The sequence below is a fragment of the Pleurodeles waltl genome, chromosome 9, assembly GCF_031143425.1.
Source record: "Pleurodeles waltl isolate 20211129_DDA chromosome 9, aPleWal1.hap1.20221129, whole genome shotgun sequence".
NCBI classification, from domain to species: domain Eukaryota; kingdom Metazoa; phylum Chordata; class Amphibia; order Caudata; family Salamandridae; genus Pleurodeles; species Pleurodeles waltl.
The window spans coordinates 157920417-157944998 of NC_090448.1; the positions used below are offsets into that span (position 1 = coordinate 157920417).

The following is a 24582-nucleotide window of genomic DNA, read 5'->3' on the forward strand; positions in this document are numbered from 1 at the left end:
GCATAAACTACTTACTTATTGGGGCTTAAAGCCATTCCTCCTCATCCACTGGTCTGTTATTGTGTTATTCACGCCTTTCATCCACCCACTACAGCATAGAGCATGGGGCAATAGCTCAGCTCACTTCAGTCATTGACTGACTTCACTGTGAGTGATGGGACTCTGCCTTTTCACAAGAAGCACATCCGCATACAAGGTAGTTCCCTTAAGTGCCAGGGACTGTAATCGGAATGGTGTTTTTAGACCGAAAATATTTTTGCTTTTATCCAAAGTTTCTTTGTAGAGTGATGAGGTGTTGGCAGGTCCCCAAAAATATGTTTTTGCAAAAAACAAACAATCATTGACAAGGCTAAAAGGCTGGTGCCCAATCCAAGGCATTTTGTCCTTCTGTATGTTTGTGTTATTGAGAGATCAGCATATAAACCTTTAATGTCATGAATGCAGTGTACGTTTCACAAGGGTGATAATAGCTACTAAATTAAATGAACTGTGACAGCTTAAACTAAAAAATAATCTGATAAAGGTCCCCCTATCTTATAACTCAACATTTACCTACTCCGCCCTTTATCTTATAAACTGTGGTTTCCAGCTCATGTAATTAGCACAAACATGTCCACAACTCCTAGAATGTAGGCTATTCAAGATCTACCCAGCCCTTGGCAATACATTAGCAGTCTTGGAAATCCACTGATAGCCTCAAATGTGTTTCTAATACAATTGAGCTCTTACTGATCTCATCTTGCAACTCCTTCATACCAGCACAACACTACTGGATCCAACAAACGTCCTTGACTGCTTTAAACTATCATAGAAAATGGCAAATCACTTGGCTTTCTCCTTACAAAAAACTCAAGTCCCACAATCATATCAATACGATGGCTAGAAATGCTAATGTTTAACATGTTCTTTCCTGAAATAACAATACATCAAGAAAGTAACCATACCACTGATCTTATCCAGACTAGACTTTGAGAAAGTCGTCCTTTCTGGCACCCAAAAACTAACCTCAGGATGAGTGCCGAAGGTCTGGAATTTAATGCCTCTGGCTATTCACACCACTTCTTCTTTTCCCGCCTTGAAAAAGGAACTAAAACTCTTTACTCTGAACCTCCACTTTGTTGCCTCCACTCTCTAGCCATGTGCCTTCCGCAGCACTAAGGTCTCCATACTGCACACCTCACTGTCTCTTCATCCCAGGTCACACAAGTCCTCTTCCACAACACTGTTAATCTCCTGCAAAGGGACCCTTATCACAGTCTGTCTCAAAATATGGTCCAATATGCTACTTGACAATGGCTCTAAGTGACAGATGACCACTCTTCTATGCCAAATGTGCTGTAACATCCAAAGCACATTAAATATAGTTCTCACAATTTGGAGCAGACTTGCATGGCCCAGGACTGTACATGCAACTTGACAACTGGTCCTTTGAAATAAATGACCCTTTGGCACATTCTTAACCAACTAATTTCCAAAACCCGTGAGAGGCTTAAATGTATCTCCAATCAAAATGTTCATGTTTAAAAGATAAATTGTCTGCAATCTGACAATGTGGAAGAACAGCTGTCTTTATGCATTTGATGGCTGATGTGATGGTTTATATACCACTTAATGTTAGCCAACACATCATGTAAATTTTTTACAAATAGCCAGAAACATTTCAGAAATTACACCATCAGACAGTAGTGCGAAGAAACAATCCAGAATAACAATGTACCTGCAACTTATATATGCAATGATTTGCAACCTCCACCCTGGTGCAAATATGCCTAATCCTCCCCTATAATGCATATTGAAGGTATATTTTTTTATTTAATGAAACACTTTGGCATCTCAACAAAACAAGGAATTTCTGCACATGGTTTTAACCATGCACAGTGGGATATAGGTGTAGGGTACCCGTTATGCTCTGTTCCATTATGCCCAGTGCCCAAAGTGCCTCCTGAATCCAGTGTTAAAGGCCTTCAACCCTGCCCATTTGGCTCTGGGTCAGGGTATGGCCCGAGGTCATGCCCTGCAGCCAGGCAATGTGACCCCAGAATCAAATACATATACATGTTGTCACTCGTACTTATAATATATTTGTCATCAAGGGATACAAACGCAATGTCATCCATAAACTGATACATAGCTGCCTTACTCATTGTTTCCCACACTAAGTAAACCTCTATTGAAATATGGGAGTGACACACAGGATTATCTCAAAGAGGAACAGTTCTAATGTGTGATGAACACTTAGATTCCTACTCAGCTGACCTTAGATGGCAGCCAAATCCCTTTATATTTGAAAATGGAAAGGCGTATGTAGGAAAGTGCCCTTGTTGGCATGGTTACCCCCCCCAACACGTTTTGCCTGCTATTGATGCCAACTTGACTGAGAGTAGGCTGGGATTATGCTAACTAGGTCCCAGCAACAGTGTTCTTTCCCAAAATCTGTACCACTGCTCCCACACTTAGCAGACCCCTGGCACACAGTTAAGTCCCTTGTAAAAGGTACACATGGAACCAAGGGCCCTGTGGCCAGGGAAGGTCCCCAAGGGCTGCAGCATGTAGTAATCCACCCTGGGACCCCTCACCAAGCACACCCACACCCACACTGCCATTGCAGCTTGTGTGTGCTGCTGGGGAAAAAAGGCTAAGTTGACATGGCACCCCTTTCAGGGTGCCATGCCCAACAACTACTGCATGTGGCATAGGTAAGTAAACCCTCTAGCAGGGCTTACAGCCCTAAGGCAGGGTGCACTATACCACAGGTGAGGGCATATCTGCATAAGCAATATCCCCTATAATGTCTAAGTCCATTCTTAGACATTGTAAGTGCAGTGTGACCATATTGAGTATATGGGCTGGGAGTTTGTCATTACGAGCTCCACAGCTTCCTAGTGGCCTCACTGAATATTGGGAAGTTTGGTATCAAACTTCTCAGTACAATAAACCCACACTAATATCAGTGTTGTATTTATTGAAAAATGCACCCAGAGGGCATCTTATAGATGCTCCCTTTATGTTAGCCAAGTTGCTAGTGCAGGATTGACCAGTCTGTGCCAGCCTGCCACTTTCATATGAGAAACAAAGCCTGCTCTCAGTGGAGGTGCTTCACACCTCCCCCCTGTAGGAACTGTAACACATCGCAGTGAGCCTCAAAGGATTAGGCCTCCTGTTACAATGCCTCAGGGCTCTCCAGCCAGTGGAGATGACCACCCCCCAGGGAAAGCCCCACTTTTGGTGGTAAGTCCAGTGTGAAAATTAGGAAAAACAGGGAGGAGTGACCACTCCAGCTAGGACCACCCCTAAGGTGTCCAGAGCTGAAGCGACCCCCCATCCCTGCAGAATCCTCCATCTTGGTTTGGAGGACAGGCACCAATAGGGTGAGGAATGTGCCCCCCTCCACAAAGGGAGGGGGCACAAGAAGGGTGTAGCCACCCTCAGGGACAGTAGCCATTGGATACTGCCCTCTGACCCTTGGTATGCCCCTAAATCCTGTATTTAAGGGCTCCCCTGAAACTAGCTTGTCAGATTCCTGGCAACCTCACAAGAAGAAAGAAGAAGGACTGCTAAGCTGAACCCCAGCAGAGAAGACTTAAGACGCAAACTGACTTGGCCCCAGCCCTGCCGGGCTGTCTCCAGCTTCCAAAGCCCTGCAGAATGAAAGCGACGCAGCCTGCAGAACCAGCAACCTCTGAAAAGCCCCCAGAGGATTCCGTGCACCACAGAGGACCAAGAACTCCCATGGACAGCGGCCCAGTCCAAGAAGAAACTCAATCCAAGGACCCCAGAGCCTCCCTGGATCAGCGAGTCCTGTCCACTCTGCACCCGACGCCCACGACCCATGTCCAGGTGGCCCAACTGACTAGAGCTGGTCCCAAGGCGATTCTGAGCAAGTGCCCACCCTGGGTTGACCCCTCCTGTCCAACACGATGACGCCTGCAGCCTAAATCCAGAGGACCCCCCCTGACCACGTCAGAACCGGGCGAAGATACCCATCGGCAAAAGGTACTCTGCACCCACCGCTCCCTGACCTTGAAAAATCCAATCTCCAGTGCAGCACAGCAGCCCTCCTCCAGGTCCAGCCTGTGGTTTTCCAGAACTGACGCCCTGCACCCAACCTGCAGCTTCTTTGTAACCCCCAGGGTTCCCCATAGGAAAGCATTGGGAGCCCGACGCTGTGTTTGCACCCTGCACCCCGCGGCCCAAGCGCCATTGAGATTGTGTGTTTGGTGCTGACCTGTGCCCCCAAAGATACTCCTAAAAAAAAAAAAAAAAAGATCTGCCCTCCGAAGGCACAGGTACTTACCTGCAAGCAGGCCTGATTCAGAGTGCCCCCAGCCCCCGTAGGAGCCCATGTTAAACTGACCTCTACTTTAACCTCTGCACCCAGCCTGCTCCGTGTTGCTGGTGGTGGGTGTTTGGGGTTAACTTGAACCCCAACCTGTGGATATCCTAAACCCCAGAGACTGGAACTGTAAGTCTTGTACTTACCTCAAAACTGTACTAACTTATCTTCTCCTCTAGAAGTGTTTCTGAAAATTGCACTGTCAACTTTTAAAACAGATATTTGCTATTTTCTTGAAAACTATTTAACTTCCTGTAGGAAGTTGGCTCTGTATATACTATCTCAAAGTGAGAGATAGTGTGCACAGAGTCCAAGGGTCCCCCTTAGAGGTTGATAGTGGCAACATTAGATAATACTAATGCTCTATTTTGTGGTAGTGTGGTCGAGCAGTAGGCGCATCAGAGGGTAGTGTTAAACATTTGCTGTACACACACAGGCAATACATGAGAAACACACACTCAAAGACTTAACTCCAGGCCAATAGTTTTATATATAGAAAAATTTATTTTCTTAATTTATTTCAGAACCACGAGGTTCCAATTTGAGGGAAGTACATAAAATGCAAGGTACTTCACACAGGCAAGTATAGAACTTTGATTTAAAACAGTAGTGCACACAGTTTTGGTTAAAATGGCAAATGGCTATTTTAAAAGTGGACACTGCAAAAATCAACAGTTCCTGGGGGCGGTAAGTAAACATTAGTTTCTCAGGTAAATAAAGCACTTACACAGTCAGTCTCCTGGGTATAGGCAGCCCACCGCTGGGGGTTCAAGGCAACCCCAAAGCCACAGCACCAGCAACACAGGACAGGTCAGGTGCAGAGGTCAAAGGAGGGCCAAAAACACATAGGCGCCTATGGAGAACCGGGGTGCTCCGGTTCCAGTCTGCTAGCAGGTAAGTACCTGCGTCCTTGGGGAGCAGACCAGGTAGGTTTTGTAGAGCACTGGGACACACACACACACACACAAGCACACAAAACACACCCTCAGCGGCACAGAGGCGGCCGGGTGCAGTGTGCAAAGTAGGTGTCAGGTTTGCTGTAGAGAACAATGGAGGGACCCGGGGGTCACTCTGGCGATGCAGGCAGGGCACAGTGGGGCTTCTCGGGCCAGCCATTGACTGGGCTAGGATGAGGGCCGGCTGATGGTCACTCCTGCACTGGTCGGTGGTTCCTCTCGGTACTGGGGGCTACGGATGCAGTGCTTGGTCCAGGTGCCGGGTTCCTTTGTTACCAGGCAGTAGCAGTCAGGGGGAGCCTCTGGATCCTCTATGCAGGTGTCGCTGTGAGGGTGCATGGAGGTCAACTCAGGGTGTCCACGTCGTTGGAGTCGCCTGGGAGTCCTCTCTGTAGTGTTGATTTCTCCAAATCCGAGCCGGGGGTGTCGGGTGCAGAGTGTGAAGGCTCACGCTTCTGGCGGGAAGTGAGAGTCTCTTTAAAGTTGCTTCTTTGTTGCTATTTTGTTGCTGTTTCTGGACATAGCCGCTGTCCTCGGGAGGTTCTTGGTCCTTTAGGTGCAGGTCAGTCCTCTGAGTCCTCAGAGGTGGCTGGTGCCGCTGGATGTGTCGCTGTGCAGGTTCTTTGAGTCTGGAGACAGGCCAGTAGGGCTGGGGCCAAGTCAGTTGTCGTCTCCGTCGTCTCTGCAGGGCTTTCAGGTCAGCGGTTCTTCTTCTTTCTTCAAGTTGCAGGAATCTGATTTCCTGGGTTCCAGGTCGCCCCTAAATACTGAATTTAGGGGTGTGTTTAGGTCTCGGGGCAGTAGACAATGGCTACTGTCCTTGAGGGCGGCTACACCCCCATTGTTCCTCCTCCCTGAGGGGAGGGGGGCACATCCCTATTCCTATTGGGGGAATCCTCCAAACCCAAGATGGAGGGTTTCCAAAGTGAGGGGTCACCTCAATTCAGGGCACCTTGGGGGCTGTCCTGACGGGTAGGTAACTCCTCCTCGTTTTTCTCATTATCTCCTCTGGACTAGCCGCCAAAAGTGGGGGCTGTGTCCGGAGGGGTGGGCATCTCCACTAGCTGGGATGCCCTGGGGAGCTGTAACAACAGACATGAGCCTTTGAGGCTCACCACCAGGTGTTACAGTTCCTGCAGGGGGAGGTGAGAAGCACCTCCACCCAGTGCAGGCTTTGTTCCTGGCCACAGAGTGACAAAGGCACTCACCCCATGTGGCCAGAAACACATCTGGTTGTGGCAGGCTTGCAGGAACTGGTCAACCTAACACTAGGAATTGGACTGGTATACAGGGGGAATCTCTAAGATGCCTCTGTGTGCATATTTCAATAAATTCCACACTGGCATCAGTGTGCATTTATTGTGCTGAGAAGTTTGATACTAAACTTCCCATATTTCAGTATAGCCATTATGGAACTGTGGAGTTCGTAACTGACAGACTCCCAGACCATATACTCTTTATGGCTACCTTGCACTTACAATGTCTAAGGTTTGGCTTAGTCACTGTATGGGCCTAGTGCTCATGCAACTATGCCCTCACCGGTGGTATAGTGCATCCTGTCTTAGGGCTGTAAGGCCTGCTAGAGGGGTGACTTACCTACGCCACAGGCAGTGGGTTGAGGGCATGGCACCCTGAGTGCAGTGCCATGTCGACTTAGCCATTTTCTCCCCACCAGCACACACAAGCTGTGAGGCAGTGTTCATGTGCTGAGTGAGGGGTCCCCAGGGTGGCATAATACATGCTGCAGCCCTTAGAGACCTTCCCTGGCCACAGGGCCCTTGGTACAGGGGTACCAGTTACAAGGGACTTATCTGTGTGCCAGGTCTGTGCCAATTGTGGGAACAAAGGTACAGTTTAGGGAAAGAACACTGGTGCTGGGGCCTGGTTAGCAGGGTCCCAGCACACTTTCAATCATAACTGGCATCAACAAAAGGTACAAAGTTAGGGGGTAACCATGCCAAGGGAGGCATTTCCCTACACTTGCCAAATTGGATCAAACTGGTATTGATACATATTTTGGATACATACTTGCAAATGCACTTTCCTGCAACTTGAATCTTGCGGTTCTAGAAATAAAGTAACAAAATATATTTTTGCTATATAAAAAACATTGGGCTGGAGTTAGTCATTGAGTGTGTGCTTCATTTATTGACTGCGTGTGTAACCAACAAATGCTTTGCACTACCGTCTGATAAGCCTAACTGCTCAACAACACATCACAAAAGAGAGCATTAGTATTATCTACTTTAGCCTATGTTAAGCCTTGGGGGAACCCCTGGACTCGGCACACTATATTTCATTTTGATATAGTATATAACAGAGCCAGCCTCCTGCAACGTATACTTCTTGAGCTTTCTAGATTTGCATGTAAGTCCATCGTGCCATAGTCTATTGTTGTTTTAACCACTTAATTATTGAAATTGTCCACCTCAGTTGTATAAACCAATCTCCGTACATGTAAACCTGATTTTACCACATAATAATTATTAATATTAGGGAAGGACCATATATCCCGCAATGAAAGGCATAATTTTGACCGACGAAACACACCTTTGCTGCTCATCACAAGAAAAAAATCATATTGTTGAGCTTGTTAAAAATAGTTTTGTAGAATGTACAAGAGAGTTCTGAAAAGGAAAGAAAGAGAGGTGTGGCAGCCATCTGGAAAAATGGCCATTTCCAGAATCTGTGCAGTACCAGGATACCTCAGGAGTTCATCCGGCAACCAAAACAATGTTAAAGACAACCATAGATTCATTGTGTTTCTTGGGGGAACACACACTGAGGTGGCGGAGATGTGTGGCATCATCTTCTCAGCAAGTGGAGTGTTAGTCTGGCCTTATTAATCTTCATTAAACATGATGCAGGCAGAGCAGAGCCAAGCCACGTAAAGGGGTGGGGTATTTATTGTAGACTGGAAGATGGTATCAGTGAAGAGCAAGGGAAGAGAGAAGGGTGATAAAGCAGATGTTTTTCCACCTAAGCAACTTCAAGATGACAAAGGCATCACTGCCTAGAGAATGTGCAGCACTGATTTACATTGAAAACCTATATTCAAGCTTGAGCACAATGAAAGGATGTCCACATTTGAGTGCATTGTACAGTGGGTGGAAAGGTAACAGCTCTGAATCTTCCATAGTTAGCATCATTGACAGAAAAAACACAATTACTAATGAACAACAATAAAACCATCACTCAGAGGACAGAAACCTCACACTGTCAGACAGAGCCAGATATGGGTGCGACATTTTCCAGAGGAGCGACATGGAGAAAACCCAAAGATAATCATGGCAAATTGGATAATGAAGACACTGGACTGCGACATAGAGAACAATCTTATTTTTGTGAACAAATGCCACAGGATCAGGATGAGAGCCTCTCCCACCCCACCAAAATCCAAACAAAACAGCACTGGACAGACATCCCAAAACACTGAACAAGAAGCTGGGGCTGAAGGAGATCTCCAACATGAAGGACACAAGATGCTGTTGTTCTAGGAAATGGTACAGGACACTTTGAAGAAGAGAACATATCTGAATAAAATATTCTTTGCACATGGCATTAAGGCAGGACTTCTGCTATCTGCAAAACAATGTATCACCCATAAGGGGAATGGTTATGGACCACATTTAAGGTCAGCTGAGGATATGGCCTCCACTTCCATGATGGAGGGTCACCAGTATATTTAAGATCACCAACTCTATGGCATGGAATATTAAAGATAAGAAAGCATTTTCCAGCGTGGTTGTTCCTGTGAAGGTTAAAAAGTTTGTCAAGCAGGCTCCTTGTTTGTTGCTGTTTTCAGGGAGACCCTACTTTGGCCTGGTGCACCAGTGGAGGATGTCCAATATGTCAAGGGTTTTTGATCTGCAGAGCTAGCTGAGGTTCTTCCATCAGAAAACAAATGGTTCTTTTATCCCCATAAATGTCAAGGTCAGAAGGGAATCAAAAGTTTGAGCGTGTTAACCACCAAATATGGTTGAGTTAAGAACTGTTGTTTGAATGACCATGACATACCATGATTCAGCGTGTAATATGTGATGATGAGGGCAATTAAATTGTTTTTCTTGGAATGTTTTGAAGTCGACTTCCATGTTACTACTATTCTGCACCTATCTGATCAGCAGAACAAGTTCATGTGAATTATGTTCTGGAGTCATATATGGTTGAGTGTACTCCCAACATATATGGAGTTGTGCATTTGTATAGGTAAAACAACAACATGTTAAAAAGGAACTGGCATTGTGACATAACCGACATTTTGATATGGTGAACCCCTAGCCCACTTTGGTGTCTGCACTCTTGCATCAGACACATTCTCCAGTGTTTGCACAAACCTTGTACAAACAGTGTACATGATTACTCTAATTTTCATATTTTTTGGATTATGTTCTGTGAATTCAAATAGGCATATTAAAACATTACCTTTGGGTCCCTAACACAGTGCTTCATGATCTCCCTCCAATTCCGGTCTACAGTCTGAAAGAGACGTCCTTCTTCTGGCATTTGTTGCATGATATCCTCTGAAGAAAATATGGGCTCCAGGTATAGCCACTGAGCTTGAACTTTTAGCCATTCATCAATAGTTTCTTGAATTAACATCAGTCGGTCTTCCCATGCCTAACAGAAAATATTAGAAAAGTCACGAACAATATCTTCAAACACTAGGGTTTCTAGAAACTGTGGAAAATAATGTTAACAAGGTACATTGTCAGTAATGGTTCAGCTTTGCATTTATAGGTTAGGCCACAGTTGCAAAACAAGAAAGCCTACAATAGTTCTTTTGACATATGTGTAACGCATGCATTGACTACCATATACTCAATACATTTAAGCCGGCTGACTTCAGGAAAAAGGTTGGATTGCTATGGTGAAAATAATTTCTGCTCTGCTCACCCAGAGGAATTACTTTTAGAAACTGCAAAAGGCTTCTGTTCACACAGTGTCAGCGCGCAACAAACACTTTGGACCTGATGAATCAAAATTCTCTGCAATTGCAAAGGCTGAGATGTGTAAAATCACATGCTTTATGACCGCAAAAAGAAAAGCAGCAAAGTGCTAAAGGTATTTGTGTCTCAGAATTGCCTTAGATACCAGCAAGGCCCACTTTGTGATCTATACAGAATCACAAAATAAAGAAAGTGTGAATGGGGCGTCTCATCTGCTTTGTAATTTGCTATGGAAATTGTCAATAGTTTGTGACTGCAATTGCAGCTCAAAACCATTCAGCTTATGGTAACTCGCTAAAGGGAATGGTATCAAGCTGCAAATTGAAAGCCAAGCATCAACCTTGTGAATGTAAGCCTTTGGCATTGGAAGCAGCAGATAGAGACCCAGGGGACCATCCCATGCTCCCCAAAGCCCACTGTTATACATAGAATGCTGAATTGTATGTATGAAAGCAGTCCCTTTCCCTCTAAGGGGACAGGGCCTGCTAAAATGTATTTATAATCCTGCAAATTATTCTAATGTTTTCCAGAAGCATTTGTGTGTGAGATTTATCCTTGTGACTCCATGAGTTTTTGGAATAACTGGTTACATTGGTGCTGTCCTTTACAGGAACATTACGCATAATGCTCTGTCAAGTAGTAACACCTATCCCAGTAGCTGACAACTAAGTCATGAATCTCAATATCATCCCCTGTGACTACCAGTATTTGGCCACTTTTTTATGACTACCTATGCTCATTAGGTCTAGATGTTGTAATTAGCAAGACATGCCTTTTTGTCTGCTCCCTAGCATGAATATTTGCTCAACAGGCTTTAAATATCACCTCTGAGCAACTTCCTAATATCAACTGTGTTAAAGGTGACTTTTGAACCGGCGCAGTCTGTGTTGAAACAGTGGCCAACAGCATAGGAAAAGACATGGAAAACTTTGAATAGGCTGGAGCCAAGACTAAACCTGTAGGTACCAAGCCAAAGGCGGTTGCTGGAGTAAGGCCCTAAGATGCTCTGATGGCTGATGGAGGGAGTCAGAAAATGCTATGGGTAAAGCAGTTAGCATTGCATGCTTAAAGGTCTTTAACTGTTGGATAAAACAACCCACTTGACAAAAGATGCAACCTCTGGACCTTGTTTTACCAGTTCCCACAGTAAGAACAAATGTATTTCTCTACTGAGTGAGGCTTATCTGTTTCTCTGTCCTCTAAATTTCTGACCTTTTAATGAACATTCAAGTTGTTTACTAACTTTTGAAGAGTTTAGTTATAGAGCCAATATATGTGTACAGGGCAACACATAGTAGAATATTTTTACCTATACCTATACGATACTTGAAAGTTGTGTTACTGTGAATTCACAATAACTGTGCATGTTAATGCTTTATTGGTGTAAATGCCTCTTATGCAAATAGTCGCTGACTGTACAGTTACTCACGTATGTTGTTTCTCCTCTCAGTATGAAAAGTGTGAAAAGTGCATGAGTGGATTCAGAAGGCTCCTGACAAACGGGTACACAGGGAAATACATTAGGGCAGAATCTGAATTTCTCATTGATTAATTGGATCTATATATTATGGGCCAGATTCACAAAGGTAAATTTACATGTGATTTACTCGTGTGAAAATCTGCTCTTGCGCTTAAGTGTAGGTCCACATTTTTCTGCTACTTACCATTTCAAAGTGCGGATTTGCACCTAAGGTTAGATTTACATATCTCCGTCCCCTCATTTCAGGGGTGGAGACATCTAAGACTAAATTTTAGTCTAAATTTTACTAGTAATCTTTTAGATCTCCGTCACCAGGGTAGACGTTTCCTAATGATAAAGTATAAGGGAAAATATTAAACTTTGGTAATTCTTTTAAAAATATGTCAAATAATTGAATTTAAAATATATTGCGAAGCAAGGCTTTCCATAAGTAATCCATTTGACAGGGTACAAATTGCAAACAACAAACATAAACAATTTGAATAGTTGCTAAACAACAGTAGTTTCAAATCATGTGAGGAAAATAATAAGCCTAGGAAGTATTTGATCTAAAACTATATGAGACAGGTACATGAATTAAAGAGAGCCTTTTCCATGAGGTTTCTCCATGAGGTTTCGCAGAGTGTTAAGGGACACCCACTCAAAAAAATAAAAGATGCAATACAGTTTCAAGTGCCCCTAAGCAGACAGGACAAATGTTATTCCGAACTCCAGAATTCTCCCATTTTGAACAGAAAGAGAGAATTGGGAAAGTACCATGTCGGAACTTCAGAAACTGTTGCCTGGCTAGTGGAGTTGTAATGTAGTCAAGGAAGTCCTCAAATTTGCTATGGTCCTTGAGGAACATAAATTCGGAAGGGACCCTTGCCTCCTATCACAGACTACCTGTCTCAAGTGGAAAGACCAGAAGAAGTCCTTGACACATTTCTTAGTAACCAGCATTGGATGTCCCGCAACTCCTCAGGAATCAGCAAGACCTATTTGGGTTAAGGTGTTTTTGCTGTACTTGCCCTTGTCAGAGTTGATTATTTCCAGAAAAGCACTGTAGATTTTTTCAGGAGCAGGAGTGTGCTTCAGTCTCCAACAGTAGAGGACAGGTCTTATTTGCCTTACGCAGAACAGGTCCCAACGCAGAGGAAGGATGCTTTTAGGCAGGACCAATAAAGATCTAAGAAAGTTGTTTTCAATATATACCAAATTAGTGAGCCCTGCATAGCCTCACAACTCTGCCCAATAAAAAGCACAACCTGGTTTAGATTTTCTGAAGTTTTAGGTTGTGAGGTGCTGAGGGATTGGGTTCATTGTGGTGATTTTACCCCAGCTGCGGCAGGTGTCCTTGTTGGTAGTGGTGGGTGCATAATGATCGCTGCCTGCGAAGGTGAAGTGGACGTTGACGTGGTCAGCCCAGGTGTGGTGTGGGTGAACTTGATTCTGTTGCATGAGCTAAAGATGGCATCGAGATTGACTAGGTATTACAGAAAAATCTTTCAAAAGAGGCAGAATCTCCAAAGGGAATACTATCCCTTAGCAAAGGCTACATATCTTCAGTAACGTATGCTCTGATGGACTCTGCTCTCTCTCTGCAGATTCTTTATTTCCCACACAACTACAATCAGCTTCCTAATGTTTTTGGAGTCTACTCATTTCTGGAGATGTGTGGAAACTGATCTGTGTGGATGCACCAATTACACTCTTAGGTATCATCCCTTCCATCTGTTATAGGGTATCACCAGTGTGAGAACCTACAAGATAAGGGGTGCCAAAACATTGACAAATCATATTTCCTGGGTTCCAGCCCATATAACAATGTAGATAAAGAAATTGCAGAAGGAATTTAGTATGCACCAGAATCATTGCTACCAAAGACACAAAACTTTCCTTCCAATGACTATACAGGCAAGTGAGTGAGAGAAATTTATGTCAGAAGTTAAAAATTAACCATTCTTTCCTACATTTACATACCTTAATTTCTTTTTCAAATGGTTTACTAAAAGGTGATCCCCTCATAGTTTGTGTTTTCACAATCTGATCATCTAGCGTCGTCTGTATCTCATCCACTGCTGACAAAATGGAAACTCCAGTCTCACGATAAACGCTTGTACTAAAGGAAATACCTTCCCAAATATCAACCATCGTACGCATTGCTTTCTCCAATGAGAATTCCTATGCGGATCAGAAAAGGAAGCATGATTAATCAGCAGCAACCGTTTCTGACGAACAAGTCTTCATTAAGTCTTTTATCTGTTGTCTGGTCTGAAGTTGCAAGTGATTTTAAGTAAATGAAAGTGATTCGAACAGACGTAAAACAATGTGTCTTCCATTTTACCTCTATTTTTAAGCTACATAAATGAAAGCCTGTCTTCACTCTTTGTTTTAAAAAAATGTCACTGCAACTTTTATAAGCTGGTTTAACCACAAATACTTAATCCTGAATATACAGCCTGAAAACTATTGACTGACTATGCTATACAAATGTCAGATAACATATAATAACATAACATAAAATAACGTAACATTACATGACTTAACACAATGCCATATTAGCAATCAGCCATTCTCCAACCTTTGAAATTGTCTTTGATACTCAAAAATACGTTTTATGGAGTCAGTAAGTAAAGGTTATTTTCAAGCTTGTGATTTCTTAAAATGCTAAATCAAAATGATATACTTCTTTTGCTAACTTTATAAAAAGAAAGGATAGGAGACATAGCCCATGAGAAGTCTGTATTTTCACAAATAAATGATTTTTTGTTTAAGGATCATTTCAAAACATTAGAGTTAGACACTTTTGTTAAGTGCAATTTGAACTTCTATTCATCTATCATGTTGTTTACAAAAACATTTTCATAATCAAGAAAATCCACTTTCATACCTACATCTCCATCCTAAGTATGGATTCACACTGAGCTCTTATCTATGTTGCATCCATGTGGTAGGTGCAACATTCAGAAAAAACAATGCATGAATATTGACTCCCGAAGCTCTGTTGTATGTTGGGAGTGGGTATTGCTCTTCCATTAACAAAGGCAGCACCTCTTTCCCTGCTCTGTTGGCATTTCCAAAGAACACACTGTGAGGCACTGAATGGGCAAGAGCTACATGAAAAGACCACCAACTTGGAGATTAGCCAGCTCTGCCCCCATATTCTCGATCTTAAATGGCTTCAAAGTCTCAAAAGATGGCAGATATCTTTTAAAAATCATAAAGGCAATATATAACATACCATAGTGTTACTTTGATACAGATATTACTATTTCTACACGTAACCTGAAAGTACTAACACTGAGTCAACCTAATAGGACCCATGGCACATTTGCTCCTTTCCCTCTCAACGAGGCTAGGGCTTCTGTGATGCCCCAGTGCCTTGCCCACCTCGATACAAGCTCCAATATTTAGTAACTGAATAGCATCCAAATATCCTAATTCTAGCCATAGACAGCTGCAAACAGGCAACTCTCCAAAAATATTATCATATTGTAGAAAATTACCATGTTTTTGTGATTTCCACCCAGGTTTTGCCCTATCTGTTTCCCTGGATTTAGAACTCTGTGCACTTTGCCCCTGCTAACCTTAATAAAGTGTGTCTGCAGCTATGCAAAAAAACCTTTAAAAAAAACAAATGAAATGAACACCATAACAGAAGTCAGGGATGTGAAGCAAATCACAGAACAAAAGGTGAGACAATGAGAGAAAGAGAAGGAAAGAGTGTGCAGGGGTGTAGCTTCAATTTGTGCAGCAGCTGTAGTGGCACCATGCCCCAGAGGCCTAAGCTGCACACTGAACCCTGTTTACGTCTGTATTTTGTTTTTCAAATAGCAGCCAGGGGACCATTTCCTTCATTGCACTAAGGCCCACATTACACTGGCTATGCTACTGAGAGTGTGAGAGGGTCTGGCAGGAAGAGTGGAATCAAGAACATATGAAAAGAAGAAAGAAACTGTGACAAGAAGAAAGGGCCACAAGCACGATAAGATGGATGAAAAGGTGAATGGACTGATGGGTGAAATATAAAACAACATTGAATGGGTGGATGAAAGAAAGAATGGCTGGAATGATGAAAGGCTGGATGAATGGGTAGATAGATGAATGGACATTTGGATGAATGAATTGATAAAAGGAGAGTGAAATAATGGGTGGATGAAAAAGGGATGTATAGTTGGGAAAAGGATGAATGAAAGGAAGTGTGAGTGGAAGGATTGGTGGAATAGTAATGATGAAAAGGTGGATGGACAGAATGGTAAAGGAAGGACAGATGGAAGCATGAAAAGGTAAATAGATGGATACATGAACAGCTTAAAGGATGTAGAGATAGATGAACAGAAGGTGGAATGAAGTTGCCTCATATAGTGTGAGTAGAGTTTATTCGCTTCCCTCACCCAATAGTATTCGAGGTACAGATCAAAGTGGGGGGTATTTTAATTTTCTGACTACTCCCTCACTGCTTGTAAGTATTAACAAGTAACCCCTAAGTACACTTTGGCACCAGTAAGGTACAGTGTCTGATATTTAAAAGTGGGCCATGTGTAAAATTAAAATAGGCATGTTCCTCCAGTGACTTCACCCCAAAAACTATTTTTGCTGGTAGGGCTTTAGCTGAATCCTAGAAAACATCAAAGTACAGAAGATAAACTTTGATCTAGAGAATTTCACAGGATAGGCTACAAAGGTCATTCGAAGACTATTTTCATATTTATAAAAAATACAATTCATTGGAGAAGTTGGATGTTGAATACATATTAAGGACAGCTACCTTTAAAAAGTTACTTTTTCCCTGCCTGCAGCTCCAAGTGGATAATTTGCATTAGGTCTACAGTACCTGCCCAACCAGTACTTAGCCTTAATGAGATATGAAAACTTCTCCTACAGGTTAATAATTGCTTAGGCCTAGGGAAAGGAAAGACTGGGTGTGGGGCATTCAGGGCCAGATGAACAAACATTTAGAAAAAATATGTTACTTACCTGTAACTCTTCTTCTCCAGTACTGAAATCCTTAATAGATTCACATGCTTCACATGCTTGAATCATTCTGGTCGTCTGGATGGGAGTCCACAGTATATTCTAAAGCAGTAGAAGTAATCGTAATAGCTTACAATTGCAAAAGACTTTAATAGCTTGTTCACATTTAAAAAGAACGACAACCAATCTGGTGACAGCACCCTCCAGAACACTCCCAACAGTGGCATCCTCTCACAGATTTTAGAAGCACTAGTGTGAAGAAACATATTGTGACAAGAAGGAGAGCCTATAGGGGGAGGAGGGTGGGTCGCATGTGAATCTATGAAAGATTCCAACACTGAAGAATGAGAGTTACAGGTAAGTAACACATTTGTTCTCCAGTATTGGAGAATCTTTCATAGATTTGCATGCTTGAATCAGAGTAGCAAGCAGTTATACAACATCTTATAGAAACACCCTGTGCAAGTAAAAGCAGATGGTCGGTACAAATTATACACTCGAGAATATGAGGCTCACCTTATTGGAAAAAATGTTGAAGTACTGCTTGACCCACTTCTGCTTCATTGTGGTGATCCGTATCTAGACAGTAATGCTGCGTGAAAGTATGCTTGGTTTTTCAAGTTGCAGCCTGGCAGACACTGTCAATCGAAACACCAGCAAACACAGTCGCTGTGATTGATATTGCTCTAGGGGAATGCACCTTGACCTTAGAATGAAGAGGCATGCCAGCCTTTGGGTGGCAGAATTGTATTGTTGATGAGATCCATCTTACCGTACCTCCCTTATTATGGCTACTGTATGCCACAAACAACTGTTCCGATTAGCGGAAATCCTTTGTACAGTGTATATAGAACTTTGAGCATCTTTTAACTTCAAGAGTATGCAAAGCTTTTTCCGCAGGTGTCTGTGCTTTTGGGAAAAATGTTCAAAGAACAGCAGGTTAATTGAGATGGAAGCCTGTCAGCACCTTAGGTATGAACCTAGGGTTAGTTTGAAGGATAACCTCATTATCTTTGAATTGCAGAAAAGGCTCTTAAAATGTGAAGGCCTGTAGCTCACTTACTCTTCTTGCGGACATTAAAGCCAAAAGTAAGGCAAGCTTCCATGGCAAGAATTTAAGATCCGCCTTCTGAATTAGTTCTAAGGGTGTTTTCATAAGATGCAACAGCAAAATGTTGAGCTGCCATACCGGTGGAGGTGATCTTATTGGAGGAAATTTTCTGAAGAGCCCCTTGAGAAATTTCTGGATTAGTCTATTCGACCATTTAGAAGGAGAGCCTGTAATTCTTCTGTATCTAGAAATCGCTGCCAAACGTACTCTGATGGAAGAATGCACCAGACCTGCCTTGACAAGAGAGAGAAGGTATGGCAACACATGCTCAGGAAATGAGGAGCTAGGATGTAAGAGTGGGTTTTGACACCATAAATAGAAAAGCTTCCATTTCAAACAATAGGTCTTTTTTGTAGTCTCAGCTCTGGTCTTGCCATGATATCCCTACACTTCTGAGGACTATCTAGATGTTGGAGTTTATTGTGTTTGGGAGTCATGCCAATAAATGTAGAGAAATTGGGACTGGATGAAGAATCTGCCTGCAATTCATTGATAACAGATCCGTCTGAGGCTTGAGCTGTACATGAGATTCCTCTGACAATAAAAGGAGCTCCGTAAAGATATGTCGCCTGGGCCAAGGAAGAGTGATCAGTATGAGCTGACAAGGCTCCCTTTTCATCTTCTTGATAAACCTGTGAACAAGAGGGATCTAGGAAAAAGCACAGGCAAAGATCCCTGATCATCGTATCAAAAACGCATTCCCCCAAGACCCTTTGTGGGGATCCCAACTTGCGCAGAAGCTGCATTTTTTTCGTCCTTTGGTGCAAAAAGATACACGGCTGGCATCGCCCATCTTTGGAAAATTGTGTTGATGATCATTTGCTTTAGCTCCGATTCGCAACATGCTTGATTTGTCCTCCTAAAAGTGTCTGCTAGGATATTGTTGACCCCTGGCAGATGCTCCTCTCTGATATTGACTGGATGAGCTAACGCCCATTTCCATATGCGCTGAGCTTCCCGTGAGAGGGCTTTAGATTTTGTACCTCCTTGATTGTTGAGGTAATGCATGGACGTTGTATTGTCCATTCTGATCAATTCTGATGAACCTTGTATTCTGGAAAGAAAGACTTGAAGAGCAAGGTAAACTGCTCTGAGTTCTAAAAAACTGATGTGGCGTTTCGACTTTTGGGAACTCCATTTGCACTGTATTTGCAGATCCTGTAAATAGGCTCCCCAGCCCTCCAGAGGAGCATCTTTTATTATGACATACTCCTTGATTGGGATGTTACTTCCAGAAAAGTGATCCTCGAGGAGGGGGAGAGGATAGATTTTTGAAAGTTCACTGTGAGTTCTAATGTTTGAAATGTCTGAAGACAAGTTGTGGTATCTTCAGACACTTGGTGAAAAGACAGTGCTTTTATCAGCCGTCGTCGAGATAAGGAAAAACTTGAAGGCCCTTTTGACGTAAGAAACCCACTACTGGAGAAAGACTGGAGCAAGACATTTTGCAAATAACCAGGGTGCGCACCTGAGACCAAACAGGATCACTCTTAACTGGTAATGAGTGCCAGCTACTTTGAACCTGAGAAACGTTCGATGCCTGGGATGTATTGTAATATGGAAGTAAGCATCTTGGAGATAGAGGTTTGTCATGAAATCTTTATAATTGAGAAGACTGAGAATCTCCTGGAGTGCAATTATGCAAAAAGTGTGCTTTTTGAGGTACTTGTTGAGTTATCTGAGATCCAGAATGGAATGCCATCCTCCTGATTTCTTGAGGATCAGGAAAAAAGAGAATAGAAACCCTTTCCTCTCCGCAAAGATGGAACTTTTTCTATGGCACCTTTGGCCAACATAGCCAATGCTTCCTTACGAAGAAGACTGAGGTGGGAAGGCAAGGATTGCGTTGGTGGTGTAGGAGGTGGTATTTTGGTAAACGCAGGGGTGTGCCCATATGTGATGAGGTCTAGGACTCACTTGTCTGTTATGATCTTCTCCCACTGGGTTTTGTAGCTCAAAATTCTGGCTCCCACTTGATGGTGCTCCATAGAGGTAACCGATACTGAAAGGTTATCACTACTACCTCGTGTTGTCTCTGGTCAAAGTGGTTTGCTTTCTCCTAGGCTGTTGTTTGGAGTATGCCGCAGATGGTGGTGTTCAATGGCTCTGACCTTGCGGAAAACCTGGTCAGAAAGGCTGTTGGAAGGAGAAATAAGGCTGATACTGCTGATATCCACCTCAAAGGGAGTATGTTCCATGTCCCTGTGCTCCATGAAAAAGTGTCTTTCGATATTGGAGGGTTCCTAGTTATCCTGCTGTTTCACTGTCAGACTTGATAGCAAGCAGTGCATCATCAATGTGCTTACAAAATAAAGCCTCACCATCATAAGGCATTTCCAAGATTTTTGTTTGAACCTCTGACCAGAACATAGTAGCTTTTATCCAGCCTTTCCTCTGAGAACTGCTGAACCTGCTGAGACTGCCAGAAACCAGTAGAGGCAATATCCATTGCGGATTCTATGGTCTCAGATGCTGACCTTTCACCCTCCTGCAAAATCTTTCTGCCTTCCATTTTTTGTCCTCTGGCAAAAAATCCAAGTATGTGGCGATGTCAGAACACATCTGGTGATCGTATCTGCTAAGAACTGCAAGGGAATTAGCTGCTAGGACCGATGTGGCTGCCATAGTGGACGCTCTTTTTCCAATAGTATCCAATTGTCGGCCTTCCTTGTCAGAAGGATTGGTTATCCAAATAGATGGATTTTTTGATTGGAGTTTAGCTGCTCCAGAAATCGGCAAATCCGGTTTCGGATGCCCCATGAAACAAGCTGATGATCCTTCTGGTGCCTTATATTTCTAGTCAATGTGAAGTAGTACTCCTTCTATCGTAGCTGGTGTCTTCATTATTTTGAGTCCCTCTTCTCATATATATAAGCTATGATAGGAATTGCTTGTACTGACTTCCTAGCCTGTTCTTTAAAATCATAAAGGAAGCAATCAGATTGTTTTGTTGTTATCGGTAAGTGAAAACGTGTTGCTGTTCTTTCCATAAGAGTGTGAAATTTGCCAATATCTTCAGGTGGAGAATCAATTGGCTGTGGTGCTGAAGGAGAATCAATCAATCAGTTCTTGTAAAGCGCAACTACTCACCCGTTAGGGTCTCAAGGTGCTGGGGGGGTGTAGCGTTTACCAGTGAGGTGATTCTTAAAAAAGCCATGTCTTCAGTTCCTTTGTGAAGCTGAGGAGGGAGGTGGTTTGTCTGATGTGGAGAGGAAGGGCGTTCCAGGCGGTGGCTGCAAGGTAGGAGAAGGAGCGTCCTCCTGTTCTGGTTTTCCTGATGCGGGGTATTTATGCAAGAGAGAACTGGACTGAGCGTAAGGCCCTCTGGGGTACGTGGAAGTTGAGTCGCTGGTTCAGGTAGGTTGGACCGGTGTTGTGGAGGGCTTTGTGTGCGTGGGTGAGGATCGGGAAAGAGTTTCTTATTGATCCCGGCATAGAGTGCGTTGCCGTAGTCCAGTCTACTGGTGATGAGGGCGTGTGTGATGGTCTTTCTATGTTCGATGGGGATCCACTTGAAGGACTTGCGTAGGAGGCAGAGGGTGCGGAAGCAGGTGGAGGTGACTGAGTTGATTTGATGGTTCATGTTGAGGTCAGAGTCCAGTATGCTTCAGAGGTTGTGGGTTGGCTGAAGGGGTGGGTGGGTTTCCGAGGGTGTGTGGCCACCAGAAGTCGTTCCACATGTTGGGTTGAGGGCCCAGGGTAAGTACTTCTGTCTTGTTTGGTTTGAGTTGAAGGCAGCTGTTTCTCATCCAGTTAGCGACTGCTTCCATGCCTTTGTGGAAGTTGTGTCCAGCTTTGTCGGGTTCATTGGAGAGGGAGAGGATGAGTTGGGTGTCGTCGGCATAGGAGATGATGTTTATTCCGTAGCTTCTGATGAGGGTGGCTAGCGGGGCCATGTAGACGTTAAACAACGTGGGTCTGAGGGAGGATCCCTGGGGCACTCCACAGTTGGTGGGTGTGGGATCTGCGAGGAAGAGGATTGAATCCAGTCCAGGGCCTTGTCTCTGATGCCGGCTTCGTGGAGTCTTCTTATCAGGGTGTGATGGGAGACTGTCGAAAGCCGTCGAGAGGACTAGTAGGATGAGTACCACTGTCTCTCCCTTGTCCAGCAGGGAGCGGATGTCGTCTGTTGCGGCCAGGACAGCTGTTTCAATGCTATGGTTTTTCCTGAATCCGGATTGGGAGATGTTGAGGATACTGTGGTCTTCTATAAATATAGTGAGTTGGCTATTGACTGCTTTTTCGATGACTTTCACAGGAAATGGAAGAAGGGAGATGGGCCTGAAGTTTTTAAGTCGGTGGGGTCTGCCGAGGGTTTCTGGAGGAGGAGATTGATCTTGGCATGTTTCCAGTTGTCGGGGAAGGTGGCAGCAGCCAATGAGGGGTTGATGGTGAGGCAGAGCTTGGGGGCGATGGTGTCTGTGGCTCTGTTGAAAATGTGGTGAGAGTATGGGTTCGTGGAGGCCCCGGAGTGTATGGACTTCGTTGTTCTCAGCGTATCTTCGGTGGTGAGAGGGGGTCCAAGTGGTGATTGTTGGTTTGTTGGTAGAGGGGGTTCTGTGCGTAGGTTGTCCTTGCTGAAACTGTCGTAGATGGTCTTGATTTTGTGGTGGAAGAGTCTATCGCAGAGGTCCTGTGAGAGTGGGATGTCTGTTGTTTCACTGTTGGGTTGGGCGAACTCTCTGATGATGCTGAAGAGTTCCTTACTGTTGTGTGCTTGTGAGGAGATTCTGTCTTGCATAGCTTTCTTTCTTGGTGTTTCTGATGAGTTGGTGGTGTGCGGTGGTGGAGGCTCTGAAGTTGCTATGGGCTTCTATGGATTTGATGTTTCTCCAGATTTTCTTGAGACGGAGACAAGTCTGTCTAGATTGTCGGAGTTCGGGGTGAACTAGCTGGCTTTCTTTGCGTGGGTGCTGTTGTTCTTTTTGAGGGGGGCTATGGTGTTGGCGCAGTCGACGATCCATTTGGGGGGAAGGTGCTTGCTGCGGTGTTTGGGTCGTCGTTGTGTGCGATGGTGGGGGCAGCGATGGCGAGGGCGGCGGTGAGTTGATCGTCGGTTATTCTTGTCCAGTTTCTATGTGATGGTTGGTGTTGGGGTCTGATGACGGTGGGTATGTTAAAAGTGAAATGGATGCATCAGTGGTCTGTCCATGGGAGTTCTGTGGTGTGAGTGAAGGTAGCAGAGGTTCCTGTAGTGAAGATAGGATAGAGGGCGTGTCCTGCTGAGTGTGTTGGCTCCGTCACGATTTGTCGGATTCTTATGTTGTGGAGGTTGTCTAGGAGGGATGCGGTGTTGGGGTCTTGTAGATTCTCGAGGTGGAAGTTGAGGTCTCCCAGCAGGGTGTAGTTGGTGGCTGTGATGGCTTGTGCGGAGATGCAGTCCGTGATGGAGTCAGCAAAGGGTGTACGTGGTCCAGGGGTGGCGGTAGATGAGGGTTCTCTTGATGGTGGATGTCGGGCTGGTGTGTAGCTTGAAGTGGGGGTGGCGGTAGATGAGGGTTCTCTTGATGGTGGATGTCGGGCTGGTGTGTAGCTTGAAGTGGAGGTGTTCTATCAGGCTTGTGGATTCTTCTGAGTCTTCAGAGTGTGTGTTCAGGCAAAGGTTGGACCGGTGGACCTGTGGATGATGGCGATTCCCTCCCCAGGGCGGCTGGGGCGGTCTTTCCAGGAGATCTTGTATCGGTGGGGGATTGCGATGTCCGGGCCTGAGATGGTGTTGGTCCAGGTCTCGATGAGGAACGCGACGTCCAGGGTGGTGCTGTCATGGAGGTCCCAGACTTTGGTAGCATGTTTAAGGAGGGAGCCGACGTTGAGGAGGATGCAATTCAGAGTTTTCGGGGTCGGAGAGTTGTTGCGGTGGGATGTGCTGGGTCCAAGGTCTTGGTGGTGGTGTAAGTTTGGCGGCAGCTGAAGGGACTGTGGGTTTTAGCTGGAGATGCTTGCTTGCAGTTGTTGTTGCATCCTGGGTTGAGTGCGATGAGTGCTGCTGATGTGTACAGGCGGCGGGTAGCAGGACCAGGTTCTGGCACTGGTCACATTTGGGTTGCAGATGGGCGCAAACAGGCTTGCCTTAGGCTTGCCTTCTATGGGCCAGCATCAAGCTCCCTGCGTGCAGCCACCATTAAGTAGGAAGGGGGGAGGAGAGGACAGCTGGCAAGCGGGAGCTGCAAATGGCATGAAAAAGGGGAGCGGAGAGCAGCGGCAAAGAAAGAGAACAAGAGCGAGAGAGAGAGAGAGAGGAGAGGGGTGGGGCCGCCAGGGCAGCAACAGCAGGGATAGAGAACAAGAGAGAGGAGAGGTGCGGGACAGCAGCGGCAGGGAGAGAGAGAGGGGGAGAGTGAGAGAGATACGAGAATGAGAGGAGTGAGGAGAAAACGAGGAAAAGATAGAGGAAAAGTGCAGAAGTGAAAGGCACAAAAGTACAGCACACAAAAGAATAAAAACAAGGATAAAAGAGAAAAGAGACATAGGGCAGCCTAGCAGAAGAACAGAGGTCTCCAACTAGACACCAGGAAAGAGGCGCAGGCAGAAGCCCGTGGGTCGAGGAGGGCCTCGAACTCCTGACCTAGGTCAGAGTTCAGGGACAGAAGGGCTTCACTTGCCGGTGGAGCTAGGCAGTGGCAGAGCAGTTCACTGACCAGGTCAGTGAGGTTGCTCTTCCTATCGTGCAGCGGCTGTCATTAAGTAGGTGGGGTGAGGAGAGAACAGCTGGGAGACGGAAGCGGAAGTGGGAAACAATGCAAAAAAGGGGGATGGGCCACGGGGACAGCAGCAGCGGAGATAGAGAATGAGAGAAA

The 24582-nt window shown here is 44.7% G+C and overlaps 1 protein-coding gene across 1 annotated transcript in view; it reads right to left on the reverse strand.

Annotated features, from left to right (window-relative positions):
* DNAH12 (dynein axonemal heavy chain 12) overlaps nucleotides 1-24582 on the reverse strand; it is a 937015-nt gene that overhangs the window by 723925 nt on the left and 188508 nt on the right. The window contains exons 19-20 of the mRNA XM_069206470.1: nucleotides 13681-13881; nucleotides 9715-9909 (exon numbers count right to left, since the gene is read on the reverse strand). Of these exons, the coding sequence (XP_069062571.1) occupies nucleotides 9715-9909; nucleotides 13681-13881 (396 nt within the window). The remainder of the gene's footprint in view (nucleotides 1-9714; nucleotides 9910-13680; nucleotides 13882-24582) is intronic.